This window comes from Prionailurus bengalensis, chromosome A2 (assembly GCF_016509475.1).
Source record: "Prionailurus bengalensis isolate Pbe53 chromosome A2, Fcat_Pben_1.1_paternal_pri, whole genome shotgun sequence".
Classification (NCBI taxonomy): Eukaryota; Metazoa; Chordata; class Mammalia; order Carnivora; family Felidae; genus Prionailurus; species Prionailurus bengalensis.
Window position 1 is genome coordinate 64,514,960 of NC_057348.1, and position 22,968 is coordinate 64,537,927.

The 22,968-nt window shown below is 55.2% G+C and overlaps 1 protein-coding gene across 7 annotated transcripts in view; it reads right to left on the reverse strand.

Annotated features, from left to right (window-relative positions):
* Positions 1-22,968, reverse strand: part of GRB10 (growth factor receptor bound protein 10) — a 185,064-nt gene that overhangs the window by 56,191 nt on the left and 105,905 nt on the right. For 5 of the 7 annotated variants that reach the window (XM_043588459.1, XM_043588463.1, XM_043588460.1 and 2 more), the window contains 2 exons: positions 12,474-12,693; positions 6,054-6,195 (listed from right to left, as the gene is read on the reverse strand). In XM_043588459.1, coding sequence (XP_043444394.1) covers positions 6,054-6,195; positions 12,474-12,693 — 362 coding nt within the window. Of the gene's footprint in view, positions 1-6,053; positions 6,196-12,473; positions 12,694-14,869; positions 15,035-22,968 lie in introns of those variants that run through there. The other 2 variants (XM_043588464.1, XM_043588465.1) reach the window with 2 other exon arrangements.

Genomic DNA, 22,968 nt, shown 5'->3' on the forward strand with positions numbered 1-22,968 from the left:
TCCATCCCGGAGTGCAGAGAAGCTGTTTCTTAGGCTCTCCCGTGACACCCTTATGGGCACACCCTTAAAGGAGTTCTATCCCTAAAGGAATCTAATGCGGCCGTCGCCACTTTACAGATTCCCTGCAGGATCCGTGTGCGTTCCTGGTTTCTCAGATTTTCAGTTGTCAGTTCACACAAAGCACTCATTTCCAGAGCTACTTGCTACCTGCCTCTGAGACCAAGGACCGAAGAGAAGGGCTGGGGTCTGCCCTGGGGCTGGTGGCAGGAGCCACCTCCCCACACAGCCTGGAAGGGGTGAGGGCACCTCCATACGAGCAGGTGGCCCTGCAGGGGTGCCTGGGCAACGTGCTCTCCCGAGGGGCACGACACCCTGAGTGACCTCCAGCCTCTGCGCCCAGAGAGATGGATCAGGAGACACCCACCAGTGTTGCTCAGGAACAGTCCCGAGAGACCCGCTTTCCCGGGGAAGTCACACCGACCCTGTGACCGGAGCAGGATTTTCACCTACGCAGGCCTTCTCTGACCCACACCCTATCCTTCTGAGTCTCTCTCCGATTGGATTGGGGGTCATCAATCCAGTAAGGGGCCGGGCCTCTGGACAGCCGGGGTCAGCTGTCCCCGAGTGCACAAGGCTTCCCCATGAGGGCCGGGGGATCCTCACCCAGCACCCCAGGAGGACAACATTGTCTGCACTAACCTCTCTCCCACGACGTTCTAGTGTAATGGAGACAGGCGGTGACTGCGGGCTGGGGCTGAGGCCGCAGCAGGGAGCACGAACACACCTGCCAGTGTCCCTTGAAGGGAGGGGTTCACCTCTGATCACCTGGGACCTGGGCCAGGCTCCCCTCCAGCCCCTGGATCTGCAGGCTGGCTCCAGGCACATTGATGGTCACATCCTCAACTCAGATGGCCTGGCCAGGAAGACAAGCCATCTCCCATCAGGCCAAGGGAACTGTGCCTCTCTCTGGTTCCTGGGCTCTGGCTGAAGCTCAAGGAGATGCCCTTGGCCTCTCCGGGGCACAGGGCGGGCACTGCACCCTCTGTTGGACCCTCGTCACTGGCACTGAGCCAGGCACGCAGCAGGCACTCAAGAGTTGCTATCAGATAAACGCACGCTGCACCAAGCTACGGACAGACACAAAACAGGCATGGCTCGGGGAGAAGACTGCAGTGGGTCTGAGGCACTTGACTTATCAAGACACAAAGAAGGACCAACGTTCTCTCGGTCCACAGGGCACCAAGAGCAAAGAGAATGTCGTCAAAGAAGCCTGGAGACACCGTCTAGACCGTAGGATGCGATTCAGGCGTAAGGCTCAGTCTCATGGCTCGTGATCTTTGCTGTAACAATCACCCTTCTCCACGCAACGGCCTGTCTTTTCCAAATGAGTCACCAAGCAGTTAAAAATGCCCTTGTTGATTTTTTACTGCAAAATGTCACTTTCCGGATATTGACCAAGTTTCACGACCCTCTAGGGGACAGAATGTTATCAAAGATTTTCTTCCACCTCTGCAACTCTGGTAAATGTTGGATGAGACGTTATTAAACAGCTTAATTAAGTCATTCAGATAAATTATTTGTTGCCACTAAAATGACAGAATGATGTCCTTCACAGAAGCCGTACCTTCAAACAAGATTCACTCATCTCTATAATAAACAGGAAAGACTCCACGTAAAACCACAGCCACGGGTACTAGACTCTCACGGGGCAAAGGGGTATTTCTTCCAACACGAACCACACTTCATGATTTCATTTTACCGTCCATGAACAAATACGCCCACAAGTGCTCTCCCTACTGGTGAAGCCATAAAGCTAAATGAAAATCACTAGACTCTGGTTTAAAATATTAACAAAGTGGGGCGCCTGGGTGGCTCAGTCGGTTAAGCGTCCGACTTCGGCTCAGGTCATGATCTCACAGTTCGTGAGTTCAAGCCCCGCGTCAGGTTCTGTGCTTGATGGCTTACAGCCTGGAGCCTGTTTCAGATTCTGTGTCTCCCTCTCTCTCTGACCCTCCCCTGTTCATGCTCTGTCTCTCTCTGTCCCAAAAATAAATAAACATTGAAAAAAAAATTTAAAAAAAAAAAAATTCACGTAACGCAATCAAACAAACAGAAAACCTGACAAGCGGGCGTCTTAAGATGATCCCTAGAGCACGCACTAGCCTGGGAGGACCCACACGGGAGGCGCAGACGTCACTGTCACTGGGGTTCGGAGGTGCACTGGGCTCACAGGCTCCAGATGCAGGAGACATTCCCAGTGACTCCCGACATCGGCCAGGCTGCTGACTCGACAGTGAGCGGCTCACACGGGTCAGGTCTGGGAGCAGGCAGAGGCAGGTGCGGGTATGGAGCCGGGGTGGGGCCAAGGTCACCTGTCCTGTGCTGCTTCTGTGGGCAGTGGTGCACGGCGGGCAGGTGGGCAGCGGTGGGGGCCCACCAAAGCTCCGCCCCTTTATGGTGAAAGCCACGGGGCCAACATGGGGGCGGTAGACAGCCTGTCAGGACCCGAGATCTAGGCCGGGAAGCAGAGCTGGCAGGAAGGAACAGCGACTGTCAGGGGCTGGTCCCCACACAGTGAAGTCTCATCTACACGGTTTTAAGGCTTCTGGTGGCAGAGGGGGTGGGGGTGCCAGGACGCTCACAAGAAACTCCAGGACTCTCCAGTCTCCACTGGCTCCAGCCGTGGGTTCACACAGCACGGACTCCTCACAGCTCCCAAGAATCTGAGACCAGGCAGGGTGGGGTTCTCCTGGGAGCCCTTTCCTGGCCCCTAGACGGCCACCTTCTCCCTGCCACCTGCGGCAGACAGAAGTCGTGCACTGCTTGCTTGTCCCATAAGGGGACTGGTCCCACCGTGGGGGCCCCAGTCCACACCCTCATCTAAACCCGCCTATCTCCTGAAGGCGCTCCCCTCCCCCCATGCTATCCTGGCGGGGGCAGGGCTGCAGTGTGGACTGGCGGGGAGTTGGGGGGTGCCACAAACACAGAGTCCACAACATCGCCCCGACTGTGCAGACGTGGGCCAGCTCAGGCGAGGACCAGCCACAGGGAAGACACAGACCCTGACAGGGTCAGCGTGGGAGGACCTCCACAGCCTGACCAGGGGCGTCTGCACCCCCGGGGATGCTGCTGAGGGTTCCCAATCCTTCCTGGCAGAGTAATGACTTCCTCTGGTTCATCACTGCCACCTACTCCATCACCTTCACCTGATGATATGACATTAAGCTCCCCGAGGGCTTTCCAGCTTCAGGGTCTGGACGCAGCAGGGCTCAAAGGTGACAGCTGAAGTTCGGGCACGGGAGGGGTCAGAAATGCCCCCAGAGTGGTGTGGCTGAAGGCTCCTCTACCCCGGGGACAGCCCCTGGCTGAATTCTCTGTGCCCTCCTCTGAGTGGAGAACCCGGCTGCCTCCCCCACCCCCGTGGGGTAACCAGCCTGCAGCTCGCATGTCTCCAGAGGAACCCCACCGGGCAGGCGACAGAACGACACCCCCAAGATCCTGCAACCTCATCAGCGTGCCTACCGCCCCCCAGCTGTCTGTCCCGGGGTCCTGCATGCAGCCACAGGGGCTGTCCCGCCAGGCAGGGGTCTTGCACACCAGGCGGGCGCCCCCCACACCACAGTGGGCGGGACGCAGCACCCAGCAGACGGCACCCAGCCCACATCACGGCACTCGCTCTCTGGAGCTGGGTGCAGGGACACTGCACCTGACGCTCCTGCCCCCAAGCATCTGGCAAGGGTTTCTGGAAAGGGAAGGTGAAGGCAAGCTGCCGGGATGTTGGAAGAACAGTGTGGAACAGCGTAGCCACAGTACCTCGGGCAGGATGGGTTTCCCTTCCGCACGGCTGTTCAAACCTCTGACTCGGGGACAGGTAGAGGCTGCTTCGGACTGCCTCGCTGTCCCAAAGGGGAAATCGGCTCTCTTCTTTTCCCACGCTGGCCACGCCGTGCTCAGCCAACGAGGCGATGTGATGGGGCCTCCTGTTTATAAGGACTTCGGAAGAGCCCGGCTGGACAGGATCCAGCTGCTCCCTCTGACTTCGTGTGAAAGGAGCTGGATCACCAAGCATCCCTTCCCCTCGAGGCAAGTGGGGAGAAGGGGCCCAAACGCCTTTGACTTTGACCATAGGCAGCGACGCCCTCACCGTCTGGGACCGAGAGGCTGTGTGTGTGGCATCTCTAGCCTTCGGGGTGACCACGGTGTCGGTGCCCACGCCACGGGGCTCCGAGAGCGAAGGTCAGAACCTGGGCGGGGATGGGCTGCATCCCCCCGGGCCAGTTCCAACACGAGGAGCGTGGACTTCCCACCAGTACAGCAGAGTGTGAAGCATCCTTCCCGTGTCTGCTGGGCCAGCCAGCCGGAGGGAAACGGGCGACAGAGACACAGACACCAGTGCAGACACGCATCTGATCCCGAGGAAAACAGCAGGCAAAATTTCCGAGTTTCCGGATTCTGCTGAGAGTTGGACAGCCTGTGGGGGTGGAGGCCTGCTTTCTTGCCAACCGCGGCGGGAGCCAGAAAAAATTTTCCCGGTCTTATTTTAGGACGGGTGACGCTGTAAACAAGCTGGGTGACCAATCCACAGACAGCCTGTCTAGACCCTTATTTGAAGCAGAAGGTCACCGGTGGGGCAGACGTCCCAGGTGTCCTGGAGGCATGTGACGAGGAGCCGCAGCCCCGCCAGCCGGCCAGCGCTGACTCTGGGACAGGGACACTTAACTCACCTCCTGAGTGTTGATGGCGGGACCCCGCAGCCCACCCTGGAGGCGCAAGGTCAGGACTCAGGAGCTGGCGAGGGAGCCTGAGACCTGAGAGGGCAGGCCTTGCGTGGTGGTGGCACGGGGTGGGTGGGTGTGCAGAGCACGGCAGGGGGGGTGGGGTGGCTATCACGCTTGAGGGCAGCAAAGGTAGGACAGTGCAGACAGAATGAAAGAGCATGATTCTAAGAGGCAAAGAAACTTCTGGAATACACTTGGTGTAAAGAAAGATTATCAAGATCCCAGGAGACACTTGGTGTAATGGCTGAAATCAGAAGTTCTGGATCCTGATGTCAGCTCCAAGCCAGCCTCACTGCTCACACTGGGGGTTCACGCCCAGCCCCACCACACACACACTGGGGTCCCACCCAGCCCCAACAATTAAAGCTGGGTTTTAGTTTCCCAACTGAAATGGAGAACATTTGTACCTGACTCTTAGGGGTGTTCTGAGGAGTAAGCGAACAAATAAACATGGAAACTACTTAGAACAACAGCTGGCATACAGGGAGCACTCTGTGAACGTCAGAGGTTACTGTCATCATGATATTTACATCCCCCCAACACAAACACACACACACACACACACACACACACACACAGTATAGCATCACTGGGTCTCCCTCCCAGGCCTGCAACCCACTGCGGCCCAGGCCATGCCAACCTGGACGGGCGGAGCCACCAGCCTGTTTCTCTGACAAGCTGACCACTGACGATGCGACGGTGGGTAAGTTACTGAAGCTCTCTGTTAACTGGGTAAGTTACTGAAGCTTCCTCTCAGAGGACAATGGCTATATAATATCCAGCTCACGGTGCTACTTTTAAGGCAGAAACCTGTTAGTTTAAAAAGGTGGCTGTCATCTCCTGGGTCAAAGTTTTTCTGCCTTGCACAGATCATATTCCAGATCAGGAATATACTATGGAAAGCCTTCAACTACGCTCAAGTTCAGGTGCCTGAGGAACGCCTCACTTATCCAGAGTTCCTGGCCAGTGAAGGTGATGTGGCAGGGGAATTCTTTTCAGGGAACGAAATAAAACTCGTTTTTTAGCACCAAGTTGTTTTCTTAATCACTTTTATGAGGCTCCTTCTGAAACAGGTAGATACATCTCTGACTTAACAAATGAACTCGGGCCAATGAATCAGAAAGCTTTATAAGGCAAAAATATAGTAGCAAGAGGAAAAGAATGAAAAGATCCCACAATTACCCTACCCTCCCTTCTGAAAACAATGAGCCAGCACATCTGTCCTCACCCCGCAGCCCGGTGGCCTGCCACTCGAACCCGGGACCGCACGCTCACCTGTTTTGCAGCCGCCTGGCTGGGAGGTAAGGAGCCCCTCGTCAGCAGCGGGGGGCTCCCGGGGCCGCAGAGCTCGGGGAAAGGGTTGGGGATGGCCGGCAGAGACGACGTTCTGAACTGTTCACCTTCTTCCTGCAGGCGTCTGGGAGGAGAGACACAACCGCTCATTAAAAGAAGCCATCCCCCGACACGACCCAGCAGTCCCACGTCCGGGGGTGTCCCCAAGGAAACTAAAGATGGACTCACTCCTGTGTTCCCAGCGGGACTGGTCACATCAGTCCCCTGGGGGGTCCACCAATGCGGGAACGGATAAACAAAACTTGGTCTATCCACATGAGGGGACACTACTGAGCCCGACCGAGGAAGGGAATTCTGACGCACGGTGACAACCAGGATGAACCCTGAGGACACTGTGTGGGTGAAATCAGCCAGTCACAAAAGGGCGGATCTTGTACAATCCTACTTCTGTGAGGTACCTAGGGTCTCCAGGCCCCTAGCTAGTACAATGGAAAATGCCAGCGACTGGTGGGAGGGGAACGGGGAGTCACGGTTTCACAGGGACAGAGCGTCGCTTCTGCAGGATGAGCAAGTTCTAGAGATACGGAAGCACAGGCACCGCCACGAGATGGCGCACTTAAAAACGGCTGCGTGCATTGTACAGCAACCAAGAGTTTTGTTTTCTGTTTTTTTCCCCCATTCTCAGACTCAAAGGGTACAGATTCCCTCACCCATTAAACAGCTGGGGAGGATGTTTAATGCTCCAAGGGGCGCCTGCGGGGCTCAGTTCGCCAAGCGTCCAACCTTGGCTCAGGTCATGGTCTCACGGTCTGTGAGTTTGAGCCCCGTGTCGGGATCACTGTTGTCAGCACAGAACCCGCTTCGGATCCCCTGTCCCTGTCTGTCTGCCCCTCCCCCACTAACACTCTCTTTCTGTCTCTCTTAAAATGAATAAACTTTAAAAAAACAAAACAAAACAAAACAAAAACCACGCTCCGCGCATGACACATCCTAGACGTCTTCTCCAAGCACCTCATGGATTCTGTTCCCTGAACACTGATGTGTGAAGACGTTCTGCGAGTAAGAGTGCTTTCACGAGAACAGCTACGTTCGATGGCCTTGAAGCCAGCACTCGTCCAGACACGTGAAAACGTGAGAAGAGGCTCCCCCGTGTCCTCGTCTGGGCTGTGGGATGAGTGCTTGCTTACACAAAAAAGGCTGTTGGCACCGAATCGGAAATAAAGGCCGCGAGCAGCCGTCCTCCCCAGGACACGGAAGCCCGTCTTTCCGTCACAGCCACTGCGGAGTGAGGACCAGGCGGCCTACTTGTTGGCATTTCCTCCCAAGAACGCAAAACCCACTCGTCATAGGGCAAAGCCAAACACACACAGGGTGACGAATCAAATGCAGTTATGAAAACAGAAGAATAAAGTTCAAAGTCGAAGGACAAACGGCTGCAAAGTGCCCCCTCTGTTTCCTTTCCCGGGGTCCTGTGAGGGCTTCCTGTCCACACTGCTGAGGCTTTCCCGTGGTCCTGCGGGGGCTTCCTGTCCACACTGCCGGGGCTCCCCCGGGGTCCTGCCGATGGCTTCCTGTCCACACTGCCGGGGCTTCCCCGGGGTCCTCCCGTCCATACTGCCAGGGCTTCCCCAGGGTCCTGCCGGTGGCTTCCTGTCCACACTGCCAGGGCTTCCTGTCCACACTGTCGGGGCTTCCCCGGGGTCCTCCCGTCCACACTGCCGGGGCTCCCCCGGGGTCCTACCGGTCGGTGGCTTCCTATCCACACTGCTGAGGCTTTCCCACAGTCCTGCGGGGGGCTTCCTGTCCACACTGCCGAGGCTTCCCCGGGGTCCTCCCGTCCACACTGCCGGGGCTCCCCCGGGGTCCTACCGGTCGGTGGCTTCCTATCCACACTGCTGAGGCTTTCCCACAGTCCTGCGGGGGGCTTCCCGTCCACACTGCCAGGGCTTCCCTGGAAGCGGAGCCCCTGTCCTCTGGAGGGCAACACTGCCCACTGTCCAGACACCCACCTGAGCAGCGGCATGAGCCCTGCTGCCGCTCAGTATCCCTGGTCCTCGGTGACATAAGCCTCGAGAAGCCCCTGTAGGCAGAGTCTTCCAAGAATTTTTTGGACTTTTTTAACAGTGTGACGAAATTAACGATCCATTCGCTTTCTTGGGAGTTTTGCCACTAGAGAACTGCAGCGATCACTTTACAGGTTCTCTGTTTACCAAGCGATCCTGATGCGTGAGGGGCCCGCCCAGCCGTTCCACGGGGACCAGGATGCACCCATCTACGGCGTGCATGCTCCTGGGGCGGGAATGGGGTCAGTGCCGGGGGTGCCGCGGCCCCTCTGAGGCGCCCCCATAACATCCCAGAAAGCGGATGTGCGCTGTCAGGGAATCCCACTCTTCCCACACCAGCCTCTGTCACGGCCAAGTGCCTGGCTCACTCGCTGTCCCTTGTCCTACGGAGCAAGAGAGGAGGAGGAGAGCCCCGACGACCACTGACCGGTGACTCTCCTGAAGCACAAGGATAAAAGTCTGTTCCGACTCACATACAAGATGCCAATGTTCTGATGCTCTAAAGCTCCCAGAAACTTCTCTGAACAGGGTTGTTCTGAAAACCTTTAAAAGTGGTGTGTTCGGGGTGGGGGGGGGGCGGAACCTGGGTGGCTCAGTCGGTTAAGCTCTGACTTCAGCTTAGGTCATGATCTCACGGTTCGTGAGTTCGAGCCCCAGTTCAGGTGAGCCTCGCTTCTCTCTGCCCCTCATGGGATTCTCTCTCTCTCTGCCCTTCGCTCACTTTCACCCTCTCTTTCTCTCTCAAAATGAGTGAACGAATGAATGAATGAATGAATGAAAGCTGTGTTTTTTAGGGCAGTGTATGGTACTGTACCATTATACATTATACATTTGTCCAAACCATACAATGTCCAACACCAAGAGCGAACCCTCAGGTAAACCACGGACTTTGGCTGATGATGATGTGTCCACGCAGGCTCGCCAACTGTGACAAAGGTACCACCTGGTGGGGAATGTGGGTAATGCAGGAGGCTGTGCATGTGTGGGCAAGGGGGTAGGTACATGGGAGACATTTAGAAATTTCTCTCAATTTTGCTATGAACCTAAAACTGATCTTTCAAAAATTAGTCTTTATTAAAAAACAAAACAAAACAAAACAAAAACAGACAACATGCTAAGTCAGCAAGGCTGGACACACAAGGGGGTCACACCCTGTAGGATTCCCTTTTGATGAAGCAGCCAGAACAGGTGAATCTGTAGCAACAGAAAGCATGGGAACTGGTGGTTGCCAGGGGCTGTGGGAAGGGGTGTGGAGACACTGTTTAATGGGTACGGGTTTCCTCTTGTGCAGGGAGAACATTCCAGTACTAAGTAGAGGTGGTGGCAGCTCAATGCTGGGGAGTCTACTAAATGCGCCTGAATTGTACACTTTAATTTTTTAATGTTTATTTATTTATTTTTGAGAGAGAGTACAAGTGGGGGGGGGGAGGGGGGGAGAGAGAGAGAGAGAGAGAGAGAGAGAGAGAGAGAGAGAGAATCCCAAGCAGGCTCTTTGCAGTCAGCACAGAGCCCGATGCGGGGCTCGAACTCACAAACTGTGAGAACATGACCTGAGCTGAAATCAAAGGTCGGACGCTTAACCGACTGAGCCACTCAGGTGTCCCTGAATTGGACACTTGAAGTGATTAATTTTATGTGATGTGAATTTCACGTCAATACGTTATTCTTAAAACTTAAAAGAGAAAAGTCCCACGTTGGCTTCCCAGCAGTGCACAAGCATTGGCCACGGCAAAACGAGGGACACTACACGAGGCCGGAGAACGTCCCAGCTCCAGAGGCTGCATCCCTGCCCAGTTAACGGAGCGAGACGCGGAAAGGGGGCGAAGATGCAGGGATGCTGGGGGTCGGGGACGAGAACGGCCGGGCCTGGGCTCTGCCGCCTGCCTGGGCTAGAACGTGCCCCCTGCTTTCCCTGCTGTCCGCTCCCTCAGGATCAGCCGGCCCAGCCGCAGCCTCTTCCAGGAAGCCCACTTCTCCTTCCCCAGCGTCTGCTCTGCACCTGCCTCTGTCTGTGCCCCACACCCCACTCTGCGGGTCTCGGACACAGCGCCACACCCAGTGGGTTCTGAGCCGGTCAGGACCCCTTCACCTGGGTTTGCATCCAGACTCCCTACTCACCAGGTGTGAGCCTGTCACGTCCCCCAGTGCCTCAGTTTCCTCACCTGGGCAATGAGGCCCACGACATCACCCGCCTCGTAGGGTTGTGGTGGTCACTGTATCAGCTAATAAGTGAGGACTCGAGAGAGACCATACACAGGAAGTGCTCAACATAAAGCCTCACTTACAAGAGAAATCTTTGGGTATCCCGTATTGGTCACCCCAGTTTTTAAACACATCCAAAAGTAAGATGCCCTGTGGCGCACGCCTGCCCCGTGCACCCCCGTGGGACCTAACACAGGCAACCCCAGGGCATAGGGCTGAGTTCGGCCCAAACTTTAGCTCAAGGGCCCCGGGCAACGAACAGGCCCAGGTCTGCCTGGGCCATCCTCTGCCCTGACTCAGCTCTGGGCACCGTCACTGTTGGGGCTGCAACCCCGTCTTCCCAGGGGCCTCCCACCCTTCCAGGGATGGGTGACTGAGAGACCCCAGACCCCAGCCACATGGAGAAAAGTCTCCCTCCAGACTGAGCTCCACAGGGGCTAAGAGAACAGGACTGATGCTCAAGAAAGCACAGGCAGGTATGAACACCGGGACGATGGAGGGGAGGAAAGGCAGGAAGCCGAGAGGCAGCCGACCGCAGGCCGCAGAGCTGCTACACCCCCCCTGCAGACAGCTCTGAGTTCCCCAAGACACAACAGGCTACCTTGGCAAGAGGGTTACCCAGACCTGGGATGTCAGACCAGAAAGAGCCTCACAGAAGTTTCTGGAAGCAAAGAGGACCACCTTGCCCTATCCCCATCCCAAGGAAAGGAAGTGAGATCCCCAGGAGATACAGTGCTGAGGAACCACCAGCCCGAAGAACCCCAGCCTGACCGAGGCCCAAGATGGAGGGCCCCGCACAACCTTGCACTAGAAAGTGCAGGGAGGCAGGGAGGCTGGCCTCGGTCCCTCGCCCGCTCCCATCCCTCCACTGTCACCTGAAAACCTCCAGAGCCAACAGCGACCGGGCGGCGGCCACACCGGTCCACCACCTCCCGGGCCCCGGAGACGGGGTAGAGACACCCTCAGTGCCCTGCCCCTCCCCCTCCCAAATCCGGGTGTGACAACTCCCATCCATCCCCCTCTTCATCGGGGTCAGGACACCACCGTCTCTAGGCTGGTCCTCGAAACGGCCTCCAAATCAGCCGTGGTCTAGCCCACCACCCCGACACCCGGCTGCCAGAATTATCTGCTAGAACCGCAACCCCATCTCCTCGCTCGCCTGTTCAAATCCTTTCCCCGTCTCTCCCCTTGAAGGGCTCAGAGACGCCTCCGGGATCTGGCCCGCACCTGTCGGGATCATCTTGTGTGCAAAGCACCCCGTGGAGGCGTGACAGACGCGCAAAACGCTGTACGTGGTTAACGTGAACGACCGGGTGTGTCGTAAGTAGACACGCCATCTGTCGCCAGTCCAGCTTGTCATCACCCACAGCCTGCAACCGCTCCCTCCGCCTTTATCGCTACTGCGGAAGCTCTTCCCTCCATGCACAGCAGCGCCGTCACGCGTGGGCTCCGTGCCGCAGGACGTCCTAGGACTGACTCGTCTTGTAAAACCAACACTCTGAACGCTCAGTCCCGTATCTCCTGATTCCCTCCCCGTGGCCCTGGCATCCAGCACTCCTACCCTCTGCGTCTAGAAGTTCGGCCACCTTAGAGGCGACACGTGAGTACAACTGTGTGGCACCGTCCTTCTGTGACAGGCTCATTCACTTAGCGTGCTGTCCACGTTGGCATCAACGGATGGCTCGGTGAGGAAAACGCAGAACACGCAATGCCGTGTCGTGCAGCCATACAAAAAGGGAGGAAGTTTTGCCCCTCGGAACGAGAATCCTCTCTTCTGCTCACGAAATCTCTTCTCCCCGCCCGCCGCCCACCAACTCCCACTCACCGTTCAACACCCAAATCCGAGATCTGCCGCCTCCAAGGAAGCCCAACCCCCCACCCTGCTTCCCACGAGCCCCTCCCCCCCAGCCCTGGTATTTCCAGGAATACAAACGGAATGCGTCCACGGGTCTGAGGTGGCACATGTCTGACAGCCCCCGGGGACACCACTGCCCCAGGTCCCCCCACCCCAACCCCACTCTGGGCACGGGCTGCACAGAGACAAGGAACGTGTCTACGCAGCAGGGGGCGCTATTGTGTCCAGGCGACGGCCCTCCCTTGCTCTCGGAGACGAGGCCCTCCAGGCCCCGGGGCCCACCTGACAGCGAGGATGTGCACAGGCTGTGAGCGCTGCACCTGCAGTCGCGGGGACGCCTGCGGCTGGAGGGACCTTGTTCCTGAGGGTGGCGGCTGGCTGCGGGCGTGCTGGCCATTCTGGAGCAGGGGCACCGTCTCTGACTGCATGCTACAGGCCGGGTACAGACTCTCCAGGGATGCGCTCACATCGTTCACCAGGGCTTCCAGGTCTACGTCATCCTCTGGGGCGTTAAAGGCAAAAGCGGGGGAGAAAAAAAAAAAAACAGAACAGAACAAGACAAAACTTTAGCAGCAGTGAGGGGCCACGGCCACACGGGCATCTTAGGGCTCAGGTTCCAAAACTCACAATATTTTAAACTATTAGGTGAAGGCAGAGGAGCATAACTGAGGATATACATCCCGTAAGGAATCGTATGTGTTCCATCTACTGATGTTTGCTGACATTCCAGAAGCTACTTGGTAACTACGCAGAGACATTCCCAGCGGCTGCACACACCCTTCGGAGCACCTGCCTAGCTCACACCCCCTTTGGGGTGGACGGGCCACACGCAGTCACAGCTGCGCAGCCTCAGGTGGCCAGACCACAGGTGGACATCGAGCTCTACTTAGGCAAGTCAGGCCTTCTCCCTTCCCTGAAATTCTAGCAGTGAAAGAGAGACACAGGAACAGAACAGCACCCAGCACAGACAGCAGCCTGGGCCAGCTAAGAGCTCCAGGAGGGCCCAAGCCACGCAGACAGGCTCACGGGTGGCTGCGGATCAATCATGCACCTGCACACCTCCAGGTGCCCTCGACTGGCCTGGGAGCCTGAGGAAGCCTGTCCTCACAGAAGGCCCGAGGCAGACGCAGAGAGAGAGAAGCACAGGGAATGCCGGACGGAAGGTCAGAAAATAGCAGAGGCACACACAGAGACTTTGATGGGAAATTCTTCGTGTCAACTTGGCTCGGTCACTGGTATTTGGTCACACTTGATTCTAGATGTTTCCGTGCAGGAATTTTTTAGATGAGATTACCATTTAAGTCAGTAGACTCTGAGCAAAGCAGATTGCCCTCCATAATGTGGGTGGGCCTCATCCAATCAGGTGAAGGTCCTGAAGAGAAAAAGACCACAGTCTCCCAAGGAGGGAAGAATTCTGCCTCCGGACTCGAACTGCAAGTCCTCTCTTGGGCCCCCAGCCTCCCGGTCGACCCTGCAGATTCTGAACGTCCAACTACACAATTGTGGGAGCCAACTCCTTAACCTGCACCTCCCTCCCCATACACATATAAATGCACATGTTAATGGTTCTGTTTCTCTGAAGAACCCTGACTGCACACGATGAGGGGATAACCCAGCACGCCCAGAGATGTGCGAGTGCCCAGGGCAGGAGGCAGAGACAGAAACCTGGGGACACAGGCCAGGCTCTGAGCAGCCCAGTGTGACTCAGTGCGCGTTCCTGCTAAGGCCCACCCGTACTCCGGCCGCGAGCTCCATAAAGCATCCTGCATCCCCGGTCATCGTGGGCTGGGGCTACCGAGTTAGCTTCTCCTGTTTGTAACCCGCTGGAAACTGACAGCACAGCCCCCCTTCTCTGAGTTTTCCACTCAGTCACTTCGAACATGGCACGTGTGAACGCGCTCCCCCACTGGGGCACTCCGCGAGTCCCCCTAACTCACAGGCCCACTTGGTCCCATAAGCGACACCTGCTCAGCCTGAGGGGCTGGGGCCCAAGACAGCAACACCCTCGCCAAGCCGGGACCACAAGCTCCCCCGACAGGAAGGCCCTGTGAACCCGCCGCCCCAGCCCACCACCTACGGGCCCCCCGCCCGCGGCACCAGGCCCGGCTTTCTGTTTCTCAGCCTCTACAACCCGACCCGGGGTCCGTGGGGGTGGGTGAGGGCAGGAGGCTGGTCATCACCCCGCCCTGCGGCAGAGCCGGGCACAGATCCATCTCATCTATTCCCCGTGCCACCACAGACACCGTGACTGCCACCAGGTCCCACGGCTGAGGAACAGACCCCGGGGGAAGCAAGGACCTTGCCCAGGGGCACGCCGGTGCGACGAGGCGGACCTTCGACCTGAAAACACTTCCTGCAGCTACCAGGCTGGCCTCACCAGGTGTGCGCTCAATGCATGAGCTCACAGACCTTTCTGGGACCTGCCCTCCCTGCCTGTCCAGTCCTCGTGTAAACATCTCGGGTCCCTTTGCTTCAGCTTCTCCATCTCATTAGGCAAAAGGGCCCAAGAAACGGAGCAAAGCAAGACAGCGAGAAAAAAGGAAGGCACGCAGGCCAAAGGGGCAGAGAACGCAGGAACCCCGTGGTTGCAAGCGGGGGGTGGGGAGGAGAGCACTTTTGGGAAGATTTAGGTAGAAGCAGAAAGAAAGGTCACAGACATCCCCCACCCCGTTCTGTACCTTGCAGGCAATGGTGCCAGGGAGAGGGGTCTGGGGAAGGCCTGGACGGGGTGATTCTACACAGCAGGCTTTAGATGGATCACACTGGGCCCTGAGCAGGATGGACACACGGACTGACGGGAGAGCATCGGATGCTTCTGAAACAGCAGGAATGCGGTTTCGCTGCTGGAACCGAGAACACCGAGAGCTGTCTGAGCAGAGCGGACACGGACCGAAATCCCGACCAGAAACTTGTGAGCGGGGCCTCGCGTCCCCAGGGCCCGCGCGGGAAGGCAGGAGACGCTGCCAGCGCTTGGCCTGTGCACGGTCAAATATTAATCCCGCGGCCAGATATCAGAAGGACAACAGGGCTGAATTAGTAATTCATGACTGCCGTGTAATCAATAAGTAATCTATCACAAAGGAGAACGCCAGAGTCAGCAGGCAGAGCTCTTGCTTAGGGTTCAGAGGGCAGGCAGCTACGTGGGAGGAGTGGGAAAATCCAGACCCCGGGAGGGAGAGGTATGCACACAGCCTTGTCCCCTTGTCCCTTGTCCGGAGGCCACATCTGTAAACTGAGGAAGCAGAACTCGGCAAGCACAAAACCAACAGACGGCTGCCCGAAGAGAGCCAGCCACTTGGGTATTTACTGAGACCTCACGGTATCCGCCTTCTCAGAAAAGGTACAAGTCACACTGGGGCTCACGAGTCCGGGGCTTCAGGAAGGTTCTAGAATGCATCCTGCACTCACATTTAGCTTCCATGTAATAGTTGCCCGATTGAGCTCTGGAACACGATTAAGCCTAGGCCGCCCTAACTCATCCTACAAACAATTCAGTATTTCTCTCTTAACAATCAATTGGGGTGACCATTTAAGAATCAATATGGGGTGAAACACAGAGCTCACAGTAGCTATCCATCCAGCCTTCGGGAATGCCTGGGGGTGGGGGGTGGGGTAGGAGCGGGGAGGGAGAGGCTGGATGCCATGGGCAGGCCGAGGGAGGGTCATCACGGGCCGCTGGGGTGTCACCTGGCTGTCAGTCACATGTGCCCCCAACCAGGAGACCCAGCAGAATACAGTGGCCACCACGGTCACTTCCGTCCCCCCTGAGGAGTCAGGCAGAAAGAGAGGCTCACTGTTAGAGTTCTTTTTTTTGTTGTTTTTTAATGTCTATTCATTATGAGAGAAAGAAAGAGAGCGAGAACAGGCTAACAATTGGGGGAGAGGCAGAGAGAGAGAGAGAGAGAGAGAGAGAGAGAGAATCCCAAGCAGGCTCCACGCAGTGAGCACAGAGCCCAACTTGGGGCTCAATCTCACAAACCATTAAGATCCTGACCTGAGCTGAAATCAAGAGTTGGACGCTTCACTGACTGAGCCACCCCAACGCCCCAAAACCAAACCTTTTAAAGAATCTGAAGTATCCTAGCCCGGGACAAACTTTAAAATTCCTGTCGCTCAATTAGCACTTCACCTGTCCAGACAACAGACTCACTTAGGGTTCTGGGATTTTACCTACACTCTGTTAAATCTAGCGCAGGCTAACAATGGAATCTTCCAAGCAGGGGTCACAAAGTATTGATTTGAAGGAAGACACTCGCCATCATGTTCCTTGAAAACTTACTGAACTACGGTATAGGAATCCACTAAGGCATTACTGATGTGACACTCAGTTCTCGCAAAAACGCTCGGAATGGCTCACATTCTGTGAGCACGTCCCGTGTCGTGCGGGATGGCTACCTGCCTTCCCTGTCCCTGTGGTTCCTACATGAACCCACCACACAGATCAACCACCCGCCCCGTGAAAGCCCTTCTGCAGAGAAGCAAACACATAGGGCGAGCACAAGACAGATGCTTCTGAAAATGAGTGCTAAGATTAAGTATCTATTTGGTGCGAACTTGATGCCAAAATACTTTCCGTGAGACCGCACCGCCCCTGGAAGGCACATGAAGGGGAAGGTGAAACAATTTTACACACTCCGTCTCACGTCACGCGGATTCAGGAGGATGTATTTACCGCACAAATACAGGTCAGACAACACGGTTGTAAATCAAGTTATTAATAGACGCTTTGCTTCCGCAAATAACCCAGTCCCAAACTGGACACTGACTTTTGTCCCAAATATCTGAGCAGCTCATCTGATCTCAAACCCACATGCGTGCCTGGCCTCACTGCCATCAATCAGCACGCGGAGGAAGCTTTCCTTCTAAAACAGATACAAAGTCGGTGAACCAAATTCGTGTTTGGCTCATAGATAATTCGGGGCACACGTCCTCCGTAAGCCAACCAGGAGGCGGCCAGGCGCTCACCAGCTGACTGTGGGCACAGAGGAGAGCGCCAGCTACAGGCGAGGCCCGGCTTTCTAGCCCCAGGAGCCTCCCTCCCTGTACGCCCTGCTGGGTCCACAGCGCCATCTAGTGGCCTCCTTCACTGGCTAGGAAACAGGACATTCATTGAATCCGATTCACTGCATTCACTGGCACCTTAAAGAAACGCTACGTGCAGGGGTTTTCAAGATACACGTGTATACTGTCCATTCTTCCCGGACCCACGTGAGCACCTGTTAACATGCAATGTCTGTCTGTTTCCTCCCGTCTTTGTCTAGAAGGTGGGCTGGTAAGTAAGGCAGGGCGGGGCAGGCTTGCTTAAGATGCTAAATTCCCTAAAGAGTGATAGGTGATTTTAAGTAAAAGGAAGAAAAAGAAAATCAATGGGTGAGGCTGTGACAGAAGAGGAAACAGAGATCTTGGCCTGCCTTAGGGATCCTGGCACTGGGCTCCTGAGATCCTTATAATTTTTTTTTTAATTTTTTTTTCCAACGTTGATTTATTTTTGGGACAGAGAGAGACAGAGCATGAACGGGGGAGGGGCAGAGAGAGAGGGAGACACAGAATCGGAAACAGGCTCCAGGCTCTGAGCCATCAGCCCAGAGCCCGACGCGGGGCTCGAACTCACGGACCGCGAGATCGTGACCTGGCTGAAGTCGGACGCTTAACCGACTGCGCCACCCAGGCGCCCCTATAATTTTCTAAACCATAAAAGCAATGGGGGCATCTTTTGTTCTGATGTCTGGTCTTTGTTGTTATTGTTGTTGTTGTTGTCATTGTCGTGGTTCCTGAGACAGCCCCAGGGCTTTCATAAAGGTGAAAGGATCCTCTTTTATAAAATGTCACCTTTTGTTACTCATGACAAACCCCTTTCAACCACACCTGAGTTTATGTTAATGAGGTGCTTTTTGGAAAGCCACCAGGTAACCACGGGCTGGGGGCTGGCTGCCAAGGGAGCCGATCATGATCATCACAGGGCTATAGGTTTGGAAGGGTCCAGTCCCGTTCTGTGCCCTCGGGGGGGTGGGGAGGGGGGGAGGACATAGGGGCTGGGCGCTGAGCTCATCACCGGCGGCCAATGATGTAATCAATTGTGCCTATGTGGTGAAGCACCCCTATCAAAACTCCCAACCCCACAGGTTTTGGAGGGCTCCCAGGTTGGTGCACATATGGAGGAGCCTGGGGGGTAGCATGCCCAGCACGGGAGCCCCGAACCCCTTCCCCATACCTTGCTCTACGCACCTCTTCCAACAGACTGTACCTGAGCTGTATCCTTTATAACAAACTAGTAACCTGATTAGTAAGCCGTTTGCCTGAGTCCGGTGGACGCTCTAGTAAATGACTGAACCCAGTATGGACACATGCAGCTGGTGTCAGAGAATTGCTTGCCGGGGGGGGGGGGGGGGGGGGGAACCCACCCTTCTGGAAAGTGCCGAGTCAGAGCAGAGGTAAGGGAAGATTTCTTCTCAGTGCTGTAGCTGAAAAGTCCCGAACACACACGTAAAGGCCAAAGTTCTTACACGCTTCTATCTGGACAGGAACTAAAGGTTGAGCCTGCGAAGGCGTTTTAAACCTAAGCCATGTTCACTGGGCAAGCCGTTTTTGTTGACCTCTGAGCAATTAAAACCTTGTGCAGGTTTTAATTCTACTGAAGTCGGCATTCTACCGAAATGCCTTTGGCACACCAAAGAAGCTCTATCCTCACAGATTCCACTCACAGGTATTTAATTCTTTCTAGAAACGTTTCTTTGAGAGAGAAAGAGCACGAGTGGGGGAGGGGCGGAGAGAAGGAGAGAGAGAATCCCAAGCAGGCTCTGGGTTGTCAGCGCAGAGCCGGATGCAGGGCTCGATCCCACAAACCGTGAGATCAGGACCTGAGCCGAAATCAAGAGTCAGATGCTTAACTGACTGAGCCTCCCAAATGCCCCACAAGTGCTTAATTTTTAATAGGTACAGTTGGACATAAGTAAGAATAAGAAAATCAGGTATTACACTGTTAGAGTATACCTCTGTTCATATTCGTGATAGTTACAGGTATTCAGAAACCCTAAAAGCAGGTCACCTAAACATATCTCCAAATACAAATATAAAGGCCATTTCTAAATCGTGTCGTTTAAAAAAAATTGAATCAATGCTTTATTTCGGTGGTTACTACCGGTGGGATTTGAAGCAGGAAATAAAAACCCTAGAATTACGTCCAGCATATACACAGAACTACATATATATAGCTTCAGCCACACACTCACATCTCCTGACCTTTCAGCACGTACAAGAGAAACTTCGCTTTCCAGCCTTTGTGGGAAATGGTACTCTCCTCTCCACCCACCTCCCATAGACGACGACAACCGCCACTGTCAGTGCCAATAAACTGAAAAAATACCTATCAACAAGCTGATTAATTCACCAGCAGGAAAAATGTGTGTGGGTGTGTTTCACTTCAACTCCGCATGTGCACCTCCTACACTTCCTGCTGCTGGGTTCTGGGCAGCACTCAGCGGATATACGTGGCCTCCCAAGCCCACAATGCCACTGCCAGCCCCAGAGCACGTTCAGGGGCATCCAGTGACACGAGGCTGGGTCCGATCCGCTCGGACAAGGTTGAAATTGAAAACAGTCCTCTCCATGTGCTGAGGCTGAACCAACGTGTTCCTTTTCATTTACAGGTGACACCTTCTCTACTTGTCTTGGGGTGCCTTTCTTTCCCCTACTCCAAATGCAGGACTGTACCCTCAGGGAGGCTGCTGGCTATTTGGTCACTTCTCTCCTTCCGTGAGAAGCTCTGGCGCTCTCTTCTGCTAATTTAGAACTGCATCCTGAGCCCTCCCAGAGCTTCCCAGAGCAAGTCACAGATGCAGGGCCCCAGCAGATAGCTCCACAGACAAGAAAACCCACGTAGATCACTGATTCCCTGCTTTCATGAAAATGTAACCTGTTTTCCTTAAAGCTGTGTGTAGATACACACATTCTGTCTAGAGAAGTGCTTTACCTGTGCTGCCTGACTGGCAGGGAGCCCCGGTCCCATCTCCACCCTGGTCTGACGCATTCAGGTTCCTTTTGGTCCCAACTCAAGGGGAGACACCGTCCAAGGTTCCCAGGATGCTGACCCGCCCAGGGCTGCCCAGATGCCCTCACCCTCCCCTTCCCTGCATGTAGCCAGGTTAACAATGGATGGAGGAAAATCAGTATTTCAGGAAGGAGCTGGTGAAATCCTATGTCCCGGATGGAAAGAGGGAGGATTCCCACAATTCCAAAACCCTGACACCAGAAACTGCCTTGACAACCAGTCAGCGACTGAGTGACTCCCAGATTTATCAGCCCCTGTCCTGCCTGCACACACAGCCAGCGAGGAAGTACTCAAAAGACAGTCTAGGAGGCAAACGTGTTCAAGTTCGTGGGCTCTTTCAAAACTTGGAAGGCAGGGGCGCCTGGGTGGCTCAGTTGGTTGAGTGTCCAGACTCTTGATTTCAGCTCAGGTCGTGATCTCACAGTTCATGAGTTCGAGCCCCATGTTGGGCTCTGCACTGACAGCACGGAACATTCTTGGGATTCTCTCTCTGCCCCTCCCCTTCTTATGCTCTCTTTCAAAATAAATAAATAGGGGCGCCTGGGTGGCTCAATGGGTTGAGTGACCGACTTTGGCTCAGGTCATGATCTCACAGTCTGTGGGTTCAAGTCCTATGTCGGGCTCTGTGCTGACAGCTCGGAGCCTGGAGCCTGCTTCGGATTCTGTGTCTCCCTCCCTCTCTCTCTGCCCCTCCCCCGCTCATGCTCTGTCAAAAATAAGCCAACATTAAAAAAAAATTTTTTTAACAAAATAAACAAACTTAAAAAAAAGCTCGAAGGAAAACACTGGAAATACACGATGCAGGTTGGTATTTGCTATTTGCACATTCAGCCTGTCTCAGTGCAGACTCGGTTCCCTTTCCCTCCTAGTATTCGAGGTGTGGCTTCCCGGTGAATCATCCTGCATGGTTCAGCAAAGTGAGACCCAAAGGAGTGGAAATCCAATGTGCCACACGGTGACCTGGTGGCCTCACCGGGAGCCTGACCTCTGACCTGGGTGTCCACACGCAGTGGTGATAACCACCCGTGACTGCAGTTACCAAGTACGTATCATGTGCCCCTACACTTCACATCGCTGATGACTAATCCTCAAAATAACAGGGACAATAATGCCGATTTCAGAGTGAGACAAATACCCTCATGCTCAGTGAGGTCAAGGTCCCACGGCTGCTGGCGAAAAAGCCCGCATGAGAAGTCCAATCTGTTTTCTTTCAGAAAGGTCAGGGTGCTTGTTCGGACAATGGTGCCTTCGGCCAGGCCAGCCTTCCCTGATGGTCACGCTCCCGAAGGTGCTCGGGCCAAAGCCACCCTCCCCCCCGCGCCGCCATCCCCACTCACAGGCAGCTTCCTCCACTACCAGGGCCGAAGAAATGATGCACACGTCACCCCTGCTGGCCAGCACAGGGGCAGGCTCCTGGGGGCCAATGCGGAATGTGGCCCACGGTGACCAGTGGGGACAGGGGTTTAGCCAGGCAGAGAAGTCAAGCGTCACGTCTGGAAGAGAGCTATTCCATCTAAGAGATGGGTGTCAGGACCTAGCCACGAGGCAAAACAAGATTCGGGAAATCCCCAGGCCCCAGAGGCGGGGGGGGGGGGGGGGGGGGGGGGGGGGGGGGGGGGGGGGGGGGGGGGGGGGGGGGGGGGGGGACGCGGGGACCCTGGGGCTGGCTTCTCGGGTGACTCATCAGGCAGCCCCAGGAAGACTGGTTTGGGAAGGTCCAGGACCAGGCCGCTCATTTCAGAAGTTGCTCTTGAACACGGATCCCACTTCCTAACAAACATTGGCTTTTGGTACAGATACATATGCTTCGCCCACTCCAGTCCTGGGGACCACGCGGCAGGTAGCTGTCCCGACCCGCCAATATTCATCTTATGGTAAGGTGTCCATCGTATGATGGCCTGGGCGATGCCCAACCCTAAGTGGCGGCTGAATGGACAGAACCTGTAAGAAACAGGGTAAGCCCATGATCACTCACAGCTGTGCCCACTTCCCATGTGTCCCCGGAGTGTGGCCAGGCCTACAAGTGGCCCAGAATGGTGCCAGCAGTGACTTTCAGGGAGGGAGGCTGGGCTCTGTCTCCCCATCCTGACAAATTCCTCCTCCTTTTTTTTTTTTTTTTTAGTTTTAAGTTTTTTTATTTTGAGAGAGAGAGAGACAAGAGACAGAGACAGCACACAAGCAGGGGAGGGGCAGGGAGAAAATCCCAAGCAGGCTCTGCACTGTCAGCACAGAGCCTGATGCAGAGCTCGAACCCATGAACTGTGCGATCACGACCTGAACAAGAGTGGGACGCTTAACCGACTGCGCCACCCAGGCGTCCCAACAAATTCCTCCTTCTTCCCTCTGGGGCCATGTGACAGCCCAGAGCACTGCAATACTCAGAGGGAAGGGTACGTCACAAAGTCCAGGGCAGATCCTAGAATGAAATGCAGATATTCCGGTGGCCAGACAGCACTACGACCAAAGCAAAACGAGCAAAAAAAAAAAAAAAAAAAAGTGAAGATAATGATTAACCGCTATCACTGGACTTTGATTCCAGTGAGATTCATTTGTTTAATCTGTGTGTTTTAGAGAACGGTCAAATAATTCTATCCCCCCACCCCGCCTCCCCTAAAAAGGAAAGCCCCTCACTTCCCTCAGGGATTCCACTCATTGAAATTCAAGAGCTGGAATCTGATGCTGGGTGAACACGACCCAGCGAGAGTGGAAATTTTCCTTCTTTCTTGGACT